At 42.1% G+C, this 13,342-nt stretch overlaps 1 protein-coding gene and 1 long non-coding RNA gene across 2 annotated transcripts in view; one reads left to right on the top strand and one right to left on the bottom strand.

Moving 5' to 3' along the window:
* Positions 1–29: 29 nt before the first annotated feature.
* ISCA1 (iron-sulfur cluster assembly 1) lies at positions 30–11,944 on the top strand. The gene is made up of 4 exons (XM_081066789.1): positions 30–247; positions 6,717–6,770; positions 9,056–9,161; positions 10,268–11,944. Exons 1-4 carry the CDS (start codon positions 167–169, stop codon positions 10,414–10,416), a joined length of 390 nt encoding a protein of 129 aa, XP_080922915.1. The 5' UTR covers positions 30–166; the 3' UTR covers positions 10,417–11,944.
* Positions 6,795–13,342, bottom strand: part of LOC308505115 — a 24,346-nt gene continuing 17,798 nt past the window's right edge. Inside the window, exon 3 of the long non-coding RNA XR_013994462.1 lies at positions 6,795–8,462. This is a non-coding gene — a long non-coding RNA (uncharacterized lncRNA). The remainder of the gene's footprint in view (positions 8,463–13,342) is intronic.

Below are 13,342 nucleotides of genomic sequence, written 5' to 3'. Positions count from 1 at the left end.
ACTCATGAGGCCCGCCCAATGGTGGAAGCGGGGCGGACCCGCGCGGGGCGGAGCCTGATGAGCCCTGCGCCGAAGCTTGTGGCGTCAATGCGCCCGCGGTGTCCATGGTGAGAGGTTGAGGTAGCCGAGCTCCGGCCCGAGGCACCCGGGCGCCTGGACGGTGAGGATGTCGGCTTCGTTAGTCCGGGCCACTGTCCGGGCTGTGAGCAAGAGGAAGCTGCAGCCCACCCGGGCCGCCCTCACCCTGGTGAGTGGCCGGGGAGTGCGGCCGGACCCGTGACATTGGTTCACCTCCGTCCCGCAAGGGGCGGTTACGGCAGCAGCGCGCGGCACGGCCGAGCGACTGGGCCTGGGCCCGCTCCGCAGCCGCCGCCCATCCCCCATGGCGGGATGGGAAGGTAAACAAATCCGGGAGGGGCTGCTTGGCGGTAGCTGGCGCTCGGAGGACTACGTTTCCCATCAGGCCGCGCGCCGCCGCGTGCTGGGGAGGGGACGGTGTACGTGCGCGACCCCCGGCGGTCCGCGGCGGCCTGGCTGGAGCCCGGGACGCCCTCCCGGGGTCTTCGTGGCTGCCGTGCTTGGAGCCGGAGGTTGTTTAGAGGTCAGGTGTGCCGGGCGCTTGGGAGACTGAGTGAGTAAACCGGGATACCTTCCCTTGCGGGGCCTGGGGAGGACGGCGGACCGCGAAGGCCCACAGTGAGGTGCGGTGATTGGCAGGGAGCGCGGCCCCAGCAGAGCCCACCCCCTTGCTGAGATCAGGCTTCTGCGCGTGCAGGGTTACTTCCTGGTGCTGGGGTGGAGGAGGCTTTTTAAAACCCCCTTTGTGCCTCGGGAAGCCCTGGGCGCAGAGAACAAAGGATAAAGATTTCTACCGAGTTTGTTTACAGCGTTTTTCTGGGTGAGAAGTCACACAGTCAAAGGGCACCAGAGTCCAGACGCGGATTCTTAAAACAAGAATTTACCGCGCGTGCTGGATCCCCAAGGTACCATGCAGTGTTTTTGTAACTTCACGTAAAAGTAACCATTTCAAAGGCTTCACTTCGGTGGCATGTAGTACATTAACAGTGTTGTGCAACCATCACCTCTATTTAGTTCTAAAACATTTCATCCCAAAAGAAAAGCCTGTATCCATTAAACACCTGCTTGTGTTTGCAGTTCTGAAAGATTCATTTCATTGGAAAGCTTCTGAGCAGTTTAAAGTTTCCACACCTATCCCTTCTTGGTTAAGACTTCACAAACATCATCTAGAGACGGGCAACATGATTGGATCATCGATTCCACTCAACGTAATGCCATAAGGTCCTCTGCCAAAAAATTAGTTGTGGCGAACTAGGAGAAAGTTGTGATCAGGTGTTAGAATTCGTTTTTACAGTAGATTGAGGTTTTAGGCCCATAAGAAGGTTATCCCGATTATATAGGGTACTGTAGTCTATATTTGTTCAGTATCACCAAGCCTGTTTTCATGTTTGAAAGAGACACCATCGATTCTTCGAATTTCCTAAGGTCTTGAGATCACAAGAACTAGAGAGTATGATTCACAGTGTGTGTCTCCTTCCAATCGCAGTAAAAACTACTTGGCATTCAAAAGAATTGTACCACTAGTAATGGTAGAGACGGGAAGTGCAGGGACACTTTTTTTGCCTTTTCTCTCTCTACCGTTTGGCATGTAACCTGTTACTTCAAAATTCCTGAGTCAGCCCCTTCCTCTGCATTCTGCAGACATTTAAGACCTGTGTTTCTGGATGAGAAATAAATATTACACAGTTTCCACCCCCCATGGACAGTCATGGGCCAGGCCTCTGCCACTGCGAGGAATAACTAAGCGTGATACAGCCCACATTCTCAGACTTGGGCTCTCTCCCATGCTTACTCCTTATGCTTTATTAGATTTTACCACTTACCAGGTCAGTTCTGCTACCAGCATTGGTTTATCGTGATCAGTTCTCAGTTCACAAGGGCTCTGTGTTGACTTTGATAAACTGTTCTGATTAAGTTGCAGGACAGTTATCTGAACTTCCACTTAACTGTCTGGCTGACATTAGGAGTTCTTTTCTCTGATCTTCATAGAAGCTGGTGCCAGAGAAAAAGCACATTGGTGCTGCTTTCCACAGCAATGTAAGGGCTTGCAGTCATTTTAATCCTAGTTTATGTTTCCTAGTCTTAAAACACATGGCACGCATGTATTGCTGTTTGTACTTAGTTTTCAAGTGTTTCTGCAAACATTTTTAACTCCAGCATGTTCTGTGAAGTACAAAAGTAGTGGAGTTATCAAAGGGTAGAGAGTGGTGACAGATGAGAGCCAATGAAATGAGAGATAACTCGATAAAAATTGGGAAGAAGAGATAAATGTTAACTAGATATAAATTTTGGCATCAAGAATTTGACATGTTGCAACCCCTGAGAAGTGCTGTAGCTGTGGGGGTCTACCAGTGAGAAGGCAAGGAAAAGGAACCGATGAAATGAAAACATGGTTCCATGTTGTCGGCACCAATTATCTCCATTAAGTGAGGTTAGTCCAGGAGAGGATTGGTGATTTGCTGGAGAAAAAGACTGGCAACAGGCTGCCCATGACACTTTTTATGGAAACCAAAGTTGGTTCCTTGATTAAATGCTTTAATACTTCAACCCGCCACATCAAAGTGAGTACCCTTGAACACCTGCAGCGAACATCTAAGGGGATGAGGCCGCCTCCCCCTACTTCCCTACATACCCAGGAATTGACAAATGGAATTGAACTTGTAGGAGCCAGAGTAAAATATGATTAAAGAACCCAGAGTTAACACTACCCTGATGGTAGAGGCCTTTATTTCCTGTTTGTACAAATCAGAATTAGTGCAAGCTTAATTTAGAATTAGGGATACCCACAGCCTTGCATAAAACTCAGCCAACACTGAGAGAATGATGGTACATAGTCAGCCAGCGTCATTCTTGATGCACAGGACTCAAACTAGTTAATTCAATTCATTTTGCGCAGTGGGTGCCTTAGGGCTTAACTTTCTAGTGGCACCTTACTGAGAAGGTCTGGGAAACAATAGATGTTAAATACACACTGGGGCTAATCAGGAGCTGTTAATTCTTGGAAGGACTGGCCTTTGGAACAGTGACCAAGCAGTAAGACATGTATATGTAGGCAATTGAAAGGGTATTACACATGAAACAAATGGAAGTCACCTGAATGTCTTAACAGTCAGAGATTGGTTAGTAAATTAGCGTAGATGCTGTTAGTAAAGTATTAATCATTGTAAATGATTTTTTAAAAAATTTTGGGAACATAACTCTTCATTCTTTGACTTACTAGCTCTGTGCAAATTATTTAACCTTTAATACCTAACTCACAGAACTATAAGAATAAAAAGATGGGCATACAAACCAATAAGAACCTAGAAGTTACTCAATGGTGAATGTGTTTATATAGTAATATAGTCACAAATGAGAAGCATGTTAAGCTTTAAAAATACAGGCTACAGAATTATTTATATATACTATGATTACACACATACAGGAATAGGAGAAGCCAAAAGGGAAACAGCATTATAATGCCAGTCATACCTGTCAGACAATGAGTTAAAATGGACTGTAATTTGGTCATTGGCTGCTATTTCCCTACCATCTTTTAAAACTTAAAATGCCAGATTTATAATGAAATTAAATAGGTTGTACTTGTTAGCACGTGTTTAGCTTACATAATCATGGAGTTAACTTTGGGTTTTAATTTAATTTACTTTTTAAAATTTTTTTAACAGGACTTTATTGGGGAACAGTGTGTACTTCCAGGACTTTTTTCCAAGTCAAGTTGTTGTCCTTTTAGTCTTAGTTGTGGAGGGTGCCGTTCAGCTTCAAGTTGTACTTTCAGTCTTAGTTGTGGAGGGCGCAGTGCAGCTCAAGGCGCCATGTTCAATCCCAGTTGCAGGGGGCAGAGCCCACCATCCCTTGCGGGACTCGAGGAGTTGAACTGACAACCTTGTGGTTGAGAGCCCACTGGCCCATGTGGGAATCGAACCGTCAGCCTTAGGAGTTAGAAGCATGGAGCTCTAACCGCCTAAGCCACCGGGCTGGCCCAATTTTATTTTTTAAAACAGCAAAAAGTGAAAATTGGGGAATTAAGGAAACACAGTATTGAGGATGAAAAGTTTCTACTACAAGGAATAGAAACCATATGGCATTGGAGAAAAGTATGTTGCTATGAAATAGTTTTTTAAAATGCAGTGTCTGTAGTGCTTTTTCTCATAATTTTAACACCAAAAACAGACTGGAATTTTCTTTTTTTTAAAGGCTGAAATATCTCACTCAAAGATGTTCTTTTCATTTGAAAGAATGTCTTGTTCTATGATAATACATATGAGTAGATTAAAAACCATCATTACATGTCATTGAGTTTCAGGAATCTCTTTTAAGTTTCAAATCGCTGGCCAAATCTCAGGTGATTTAGTCATTAATTATGCATAAATTTCTTGGAACAGTATGGGTGGTTTCTCAGTTGTTTGAGGGAATGCATTGAAATGAGAAGGCTGCTAGGCTTGCAGCATGTTTAGTTGAAGTTTTGATACTATTTCCCAGATTGACTTTACTTAAGTAGAAAGTTGCCAGTGTATGCAAATAGACGTACAACAAAGTAGGCACCTTAGCTTTCTGCCTGGTGCTGAGATACAAAAAGTACATTTTATAGCCAGAAGTTTTCTTTTAGTCCCAAATGTTTAGTCATTCTGACTTGTTCTGAAAATCATATCCATCACTTGGAAAGTTAAAAGAACCATATCTTTCCCCTTAAATGAGTGCTCAACTGGTTTATCCATCGTTAGTAACACTCCTCGCAACAGTGTGTTTGGTTTTTGCCCGACATGGGAAAATTAAGACACGTCAGGGTTCCTGTGTTTTCTTTCTTTTTTTCCCCTTCCTTTCCACCCTCCTGCCCCCCATTCCGATTCAAGCCGTGTTTCTCAGTCTAGTTGTGTAGGACACAGCTCCCTGGTCCATGCCGGTATGAGCCGTGCACTCCCCCCGGCTGAGGCAGTCGGTCACCAGTCGTCGGTCGGCCGTTCAAGAGCAGCTCAGGGCAGCTCTTGCTGGCCACTCATACTGGCCACCGGCCACTCCTGGCAGCACACGGTAGCTGGTGGCAGCACACAGCAGCTCACACCAACCTCCGGCTGCTCACGGCACTCCAGCTCCAGGGAGAGCCGTTGTTCTCAATCTTCGCTGTAGAGGGCACAACTCACGGGCCCATGTGGGAATCGAACTGGCGACCTTGGCGCTCCAACCACCTGACCTACCAGACTGGCCTGGGTTCCTGTGTTTTCTACTAAGAGTTGAGAAAAGAAGAAAGTGTTTTGTAAAACCAAATTAGATCACTTAGAAAATCACTTGGAGATAAAAACTGGAGGACCAGCACAGTACTGCCAGCCAGAGGAGCTAATAAAGCAGAAAGTAGGAAGGACGTGATCTCTTCGTTTGCTATGTTACTCTCTCATCATTGTAACCATAGCTGGCTTATGTTGAGCTTTTTGTGCCCGGCACTGTTCTGAATGCTCTTCATGAATTCATTTGGTTAATGCCCTGAGGAGGAGGGACATTTAAGCCAAGTAACAGGCTGGGGGCACAGCTAGGTGGACCAGGAATGCCCTGGAACAGACTTTGTCCCTAACAGCACCTGTCTCGAGAAAATAGGGTGGGTGATATTAATATATACACGTGCAGCATGTTGTGATGTTTATTTTGAGGACAACTGGGCTAGGTTAAACAGCATTTCTCCTGAAAAATTCCTCCGTTTTTGTTTTTATTGCTGACTAGCTTTCATACCCTGAAATACTGATTTAAGCCAACTTTATAGAATCTAAACATTTGGTAGGACTGGTACAAGCAGCACACTCTGGTTTATTTGATGCTGGTGTGCCCTTTCCTCTAGGTATGCATTTTGATGGATTTGGAGTAGATCTAGGGTAAGCAAGAAAAGCAGTGGAGTTAGTAACAGGAAAACACGCCTGACGGTTGGCTTTCCCAAGGAGGTACTCGATTCATTTGTTGGCTGTTGAGCGCCTTGTGTGTGTCAGGCAGTGTGCTTGTGGCGGGTTTACAGCAGGAGCACAAAGGAGATGCTGCCCAAAATTCGACATTTGTGATGTGAGTAGGTAGTGCCATGGAGATCATGACAGGGAGCTGATCTTCACTGGGGGGAGCAAGATGAAAGGATGTTGCTAGGAGATATTTTAAAAATAATAGAGAATGCTTTTAATTGAGTAGAGTTCATATGTTTGTATATAAAATCCACAAGATACTCTAGTGAGAATGGAACATAAATTCATTACATAAATTTGGTAAAGATAGACTTGAGTAGTCTTAAAGACTAGGAAGTAATAAGTTTTGAAGAACGCTATTTTTTGTTTGTTTAATTGGAGAAGGGGTACAGGACTTTATTGGGGAGCAGTGTGTACTTCCAGGACTTTTTCCAAGTCAGGTTGTTGTCCTTTCAGTCTTAGTTGTGGACGGCGCAGCGCAGCTCCAGGTCCAGTTGCCACTGTTAGTTGCCGGGGCGCAGCCCACCATCCCATGAGGGAGTCGAGGAGTCAAACTGGAAACCTGTAGTTGAGAGCCCACTGGCCCATGTGGGAATCGAACCGGCAGCCTTCAGTGTTAGGAGCACAGAGCTCCAACGCCTGAGCCACCGGGCTGGGCCCAAGAATGAAAATTTTGTAGCTAAAAAATAACGTTTTCTTTTTCAGACACCTTCAGCAGTAAACAAGATAAAACAACTTCTTAAAGATAAGCCTGCACATGTAAGTGAAATCAATCAAATGTTTAGTTTAAAAATGAAGTTTTATTCTCACAATGAATTTATCTTGTGATAAGCATTATGAGTTCATTAATTGGGGGTTTTTATTTAAAAAGTAAAATATGCTCATTTTAAATTCAAATAGTACAACAGGGTACTCAATGAAAAGGAAGTCACTCTCTCATTCCAGACACTTAGTCATCATTTTCCCTTTCAAGAGGCAACTTCTTAGTGTCCTTCCAGAATAATCTGTACATAATTACCTAGACCAAGGTTTCTCAGCCTCAGCACTGTTGAGGGCTGGATAATTCTTGGCTGGGAGTGGATTGCAGGGTATTTAGTGTCCTCTCTGGCCTCTGCCAGTGGCAGTGCTTTATGCCTCAGTTGTGACAACCAAAAACATGTCCCTGAGGGGAACCACAACTATACTTGTGACATTGGTGCGTGTATCTCTTTTCCTACTTATCTGAGAGCATACAGTACATGCTGTTGTTATGCTTTGCTTTTTGCCCTTAATAAAACAGCTGGAAGATCTTTTCATATCATTACATAAAGATCCACCTCATTCTTTTTCATGGCTGCATATAATAGCATATTGCATTAAACAAGCTTGATTTATTTAACCAGTCCCCCATAAGGTCTTTTGGGTTGTTTTCATTTGTCTTAGTGCATTAATTGCCTAAGGAATACTGTAAATTACTTCCAAGACTATTAATGTTTAGTGATTAGACTACAGAGTGGTTTTAGGTTCCGTTGTATAACCTGCATTGTCCTAAGAATAACTAAATGCTAAAGTATGTCATGACTGGAGTATAAATTAACCAGACGAAACAAGAATTTAGCTTGGTAGATTTGAGGGATGAAAAGGACTGGCATGAGAAGGATTGAGCAAACACTTCGTCAGGTGTCGTTTGTAGCACAGGCAGTCCCTTTCCAACCCCAGTTACCAAAGCTGTGTTTCCCTATACTCTTTAAGTGTCTAGATCCATGCCCATAGTTGGACTTTCTGCTTGCCAGAGTCTTCCTGTTTACAAAGGTAAAAACTAAGTGAAATACTTATGACATGCGCTCCAGAATTTCAGCTCGGTAGTTTAGTGTTTATCATACTGACTGTGTAAAATCCCCTCCCGCACAGCAAGGAGACAGAGTATGGTTTTATTTACCCTTACTCTACAGGTAAGTAAAACCATACTCCTTGCTGTTGGTTAAGGACAGAAGAGACTACTCTGAATGCTTCAGCTCATCAGAACTCCCAGAAAGCTTAACACTGACTCATGCCCTTCACCAAGTATCTTCCTGCTTCATGATTGTTTTGCTGAAGCAAGCATACATTGCTGCTTTTCAGAGGTTCAGGATCTGCTTGGTGAAATAATACTTTTTATGATCATACTTTTGCTGTATACATAAATGAAAAAGCACATAGAATCTAATAGTGCTGTTTGCTCACTTTTTCATGTCTTATATCTGTGTTGGCGTCAATCTTCTGCTTTCTGGTGTCTGAGAATGTTCACACAGGTTTGCCCTGGAAGTAAGGCCCTGTGCAGAGGCAGCATGACTGCCAGGCCTATGAGCCTTGGCAAACCTGACCATAGGGAAACTTCCTGAGGACATCTCCCATAATGGCGGGGAAAAACTGTTAGTGAGCAAATTCGATTTCTTAGGTTGTCATCTCTGCTGTCAGATACTTTTCTTTTTCCTTAAAAAAAAAAAAAAAAAAAAAAAAAAGTGATCTATTTTTTTAATTGAAACTCTTTCCTTAAAAATGTTATTCCCAGCCTAAAAGGGTGGTCATTGGTTAGCTTAAATAATACACATGCATTGGTATAGTGGAATATTATGTAGGCATTACTTGAAATTACATGGACAGATGATGTCTTAAGTGAAAAAAGGCAGAGAAAAAATTTTCTCTGCTGTAATAAAAACTATGTACATGTGTGACAAGGGCTGGAAGAAAATAGGAAAAAAATATAAGCTGTTTCTCAAGAGTGGGTAGTGACTGTGTAGTTTGGGGGCTTTTTTCCCTCTGTATTGTTTTCTTCATGTATAATTAGTTTTTACTCTCTTTTGGTCTCCACTAATGTCATAATGATGTTTGTATAATAGGTAAATTTTTTTAATGCTTGTTTTCCATTCCATTTACACTTCCTAAAGGGATATTTTATAGCCAGGAATCTAATATTTGCCTTTCAGCTTGTGAAGAAATGAATAATATAGCTAGGACTTTTATTAATAAGTTTGTTTAATCTGTACTATTTTAAAACTAAGTTTATATTTGCAATTATTTTTCAGGTAGGTGTGAAAGTTGGTGTCCGAACCAGGGGTTGTAATGGCCTTTCTTATACTCTAGAATATACGAAAACAAAAGGAGATTCTGATGAAGAAGTTGTTCAAGATGGTGAGATTTAAACAAACTTTTTCTGGGCACTTTGTTTTGCCTAAAATGTTTAACCTTATGTAGCATGAATAGTAATGGTAATAGTAAGGTTACCATATACAGAAAGGTTTTAAGATAAAAGTTCAGCATGAACCAACCTCTTTTGTGTAAAGTAGCAGTTTTATATATATATGTCAAATAAGTAATGTTATCTCATGCTTTTGAGGACTCTGTATTTCCAATTTTAATTTCCAAATTAAAATTTTCCATTTTTAATTATATTTTGCCCCCACTTCCTGCTCCTATGCAATAATCTGATAAAGCCTATTTAAAACAAAATAGATAATGCTACAACTTTGGGGGAACTTCACTGTACATGGGTTTTGCAGTGGTGGCTTTGTACATCAGAGGTGTGCTGTTGGCTAGCTTTCATGGGTTTCTCATGTGGGTTCGTTTCATTAAATTGAAGTTACTAATCAAAAAGATATTTGTTAAATTTTATTTTTAAAATCAATACATAAATTTAAACCTTAAATTTTTGTCTTGAAGAGGAGAGCTAATAAATATGTATAGTTTATATTTAAGTAATGACTTGATGTCTTATAAGGGAGATGCCAACCTCTGCCTACATAATTACCAGGGAGTTGTGTTATTACCAGTCTTCCTGCCCATAATCAGAACAGAACCGCTATGTTACACTGATTGGTCTTATTAAACCAGCCCACTATACCACAGTCTTTTGTGTGTCTTTAGGTGTGGTAGTGTGTCATGTGTATACAGATGTCATAGCAGGGTTTTCATAAATGTTGACTCCATCTTTACAAAACTCTCACTGAAAATATATCCATTTTCTTTATGTTGCAAATAGGAAAAATGGGTGAAATATAGTGAAAGGCAAATTCTAGTTTTACATAGAATTGTCATGAAATTGGCCTGTGAACAATGTGGAAAGAGGGGACAGACAGGAAACTGAGTACTGAATCCCTTAAAGGATATAGTGAGACAGAGTCTAAAGCTTCCTGTTTGATTTTTGTTAGTGGTTACTATTTAAAGTTCACTTTGCTTTCAATCAGCAGGTTCTGTTAGCATACTGTAGGCTTTATATGACATGTTTTCTTCTCCCCAAGGAGTCAGAGTGTTCATCGAAAAGAAAGCACAGCTAACACTTTTAGGAACAGAAATGGACTATGTTGAAGACAAATTATCCAGTGAGTTCGTGTTCAATAACCCAAACATCAAAGGAACCTGTGGCTGTGGAGAAAGCTTTAATATTTGACCCCTCAGGACTACTGCGGCTGTAAGCTCCAGAAAGCCTGCGGAAGCCCTGGGCTTACTGATGAAATCATGACTGTCACGTGCTTAAGGTTTATAGTGCATGGCTGCCTTATGAGGAAAATAAAGTGATGCATCTTGAAAATGAAGCCAGTGTGTTAGATTCCAGAAGAAGTGATATTTGTATTTTTAGGGGACAGAAAATGAGAGGCCACCACTCTCTTTGGGTCATTTTCTGATCTGTGAAGAAAAAAAATCCTACCCTGCATTTAATTCTCTTGCGTACTTTCTGTTAGAACCAGTTTCATGGAAGGTGCCTGTCTGGGAGGATTTCGGGAAACCCATTCTTAATAGGTGTGCTGCACTCCATAGATACCTGTTGAATGGCTTGAATGTGCATCTCCAGGCCAAACTGTTGGTTCTTAAAATTCAGAGGCAGCAAGTCCTGACGGCTGATGTTTTTCTTTCCAAACAGAAAGTCTTTTATATATACATTTTTATCTAAAATTTCATTGTTAGATGCCTCATTTGCTTATCCTTTAGTAGCACCAGCCATTAGATGAAAGAAACAAATATTTCCTTGAACTACAGTACAGAATGGTTCTGAGTGATGGCATCAAAAAGTAAGAAATACTTCACGCACCAGTTTTCATCCATTTCTTTTGCCATCTGAAACATTTGCTCAAGGTGGGATCTCAAGATGACTTAGATCTTTTTATTTGCAAGGTCTCTTATAAGCCATCTAGCCCACCTCCTGAGTTATATACCTGAGGAAGCAAAAGCCCAGGGAAGTGGAAGCGCTTGTTTCCACCTGCACACTGCAGAGCGGGGACTACCCACATCTCCCCTTCTAGGCAGGTGCCACACCAGCCCAGTGCTCTGAAGCAGGCAGTGAAGGTAATTGGGCAGTTTGGCTTCTCTATCTCGTTAACATTTCAGTAAGATTTCTATGTAATTTGATGGAGATCATACTTTTGAGTGAGAAGAATCTTATTTTAAAACTCATTTATGTAAATTACCATGTTGTTTCTTCTGAACTATGAAGCAGGTTTTATAGTAGCAGGGAAGACATTGTAGCAACCCAGAGATACCCGTTTGGAACGTAGTAGTAATTACGAAGCAGACATAGAGGTCTTTTCCTAAAATTCCCAATATGCATATACTTTCTGGATCCTAAGTCCAATTGCTAAAATTTTTAAACCTAGTATTTTAACCTAACATTTTTATCACCAGTTTTTCTTTAACAGTGTTCCTTCTTTTGTCATTTAGTTTTTTTATTTTCCTGGGTTTGACATGTTTTATGAGATGACATACAGGCTGTTTTTGAAAGCTGATCCTTATGAATTGAAGTAGCTGAGTTCCTTGACGTTTGTCATATTTACTAAAATGCCTGGCACAAAATGCACCAAAACCTAGAGCAGTAGCTTTATGCTCATGAGTTTGTATTAATATAATTGTGAATCCACTTATAATTTGTGCAATAATGAATGTATGTAGAGATTGAGTTGTCAATAAAAAAGATGTGGCCACTTTGTGATCCTAAAATTGCTTTTTCTATTTAAGGAAGAAGGGTTTGGGAATAGTGGTTGTTGTAGCTACTTACAAGTGCCGTATTTTTCTAACCAGCCTCCCTACTCCAGAATTTTCTCCTGAGTCCGTTGCATCCAGTGTGTCAGCTGCTGCATTCTCCATGGGGCCCTTTGACAGAACCATTTCCGATTGCTCTTGGCTCCAGAGTCCCCATCCTTCCCTTCTTCAGCCTTCTGCTCCCCGTTTCACTATAAGGGTCATCATTTCATCCAAGCTGCTTTTCAAGCCTCCCACACAGATTTCTTTCTTACATTCTCATGTGTCATCATCCCTACCTGGAATACTTTTTTCAAATCTGTCATTCAGGCTTTACGTTCATCTCCGAAAAGTTCCTTAGCTGTTCACTTCAGGCATATTTGTAAGCACATGCTCCCCACTTGTCCTGAGATTTTAGATGACCAGAGACAGTCCCTGACCTCAAAGATCTTAGAGTTGACAAATGAGAGAGACACCAGGAAAGACAAGATGGTAAGCATTGCTAATAGCCATCATTTACTGTGGAGTTGGTACATGCCAGGAACTGTTCTAATTAACTCATAACAACCCACTGAGGTAGGTCTGACTATTGTCTTTTTCATAGATGAGAAACTAAACCACAGCATGAATAAAACAGCTGACTAAGATAACAGCATGTGGCCAGGTCAGAATAACAACCTGCACTGTCTGACTCCTGCCCCTATTCAGAGCACTTAGGCCACACTGCATGTCACAGTGAGAACCAAGATGAAAGAGCACTTCTAAAAGTATTTGGTGAGATGTTATGACACGTGGGCCGAGTCTTAAAAGCCATGAGAGACTTGGAGAAGAGGGAAGAGAGTGAACAAAACATGACTGAAAGGTGAACACTCAAGAATGTCAGGCACACATGGGGCAGCAGACGTGATGGAAGGCTTAGGGACACGGTGGGGCTTTCTCTAGGTGATGCAGATATTGGGAGCCACTCAGGTTTCCATAAGGGAGTCATCAAAACGAGTGCATGTAGCAGTGAGCCAGGCTGCCCATGGAGTATAGAGAAGGCGGCATGAGCCGCACAGAGGACGCTGCTGTGGAAACCCAAGTGGGACCCGAAGGAGGGGCCAGTGTGAGGAAGGCCTGCTGGAATCAGCAAGACTCCATTAACAGACCACCCTCCTCAGGGCCTTGATTTTGTGGCTCTTCGCTAATCACATGAGCAACACTTGCACTGGTGTTTTGTTTTGGCTTGTCCCTTGCACAATATGGAAAGGTTGCTGAACACAGGAACTCTGTCATTTTCTTTGACAATCATTTAACACCAGGCACATCGTAAGGATTTTTGGCAAAATGACTCACTCCTACAGCCATTATCAGCCATATTGTGT

This window comes from Rhinolophus hipposideros (assembly GCF_964194185.1).
Source record: "Rhinolophus hipposideros genome assembly, chromosome: 11".
NCBI classification, from domain to species: Eukaryota; Metazoa; Chordata; class Mammalia; order Chiroptera; family Rhinolophidae; genus Rhinolophus; species Rhinolophus hipposideros.
Note: the sequence above shows the minus strand (reverse complement) of the source record. Positions and strands in the feature narration are given on the sequence as shown.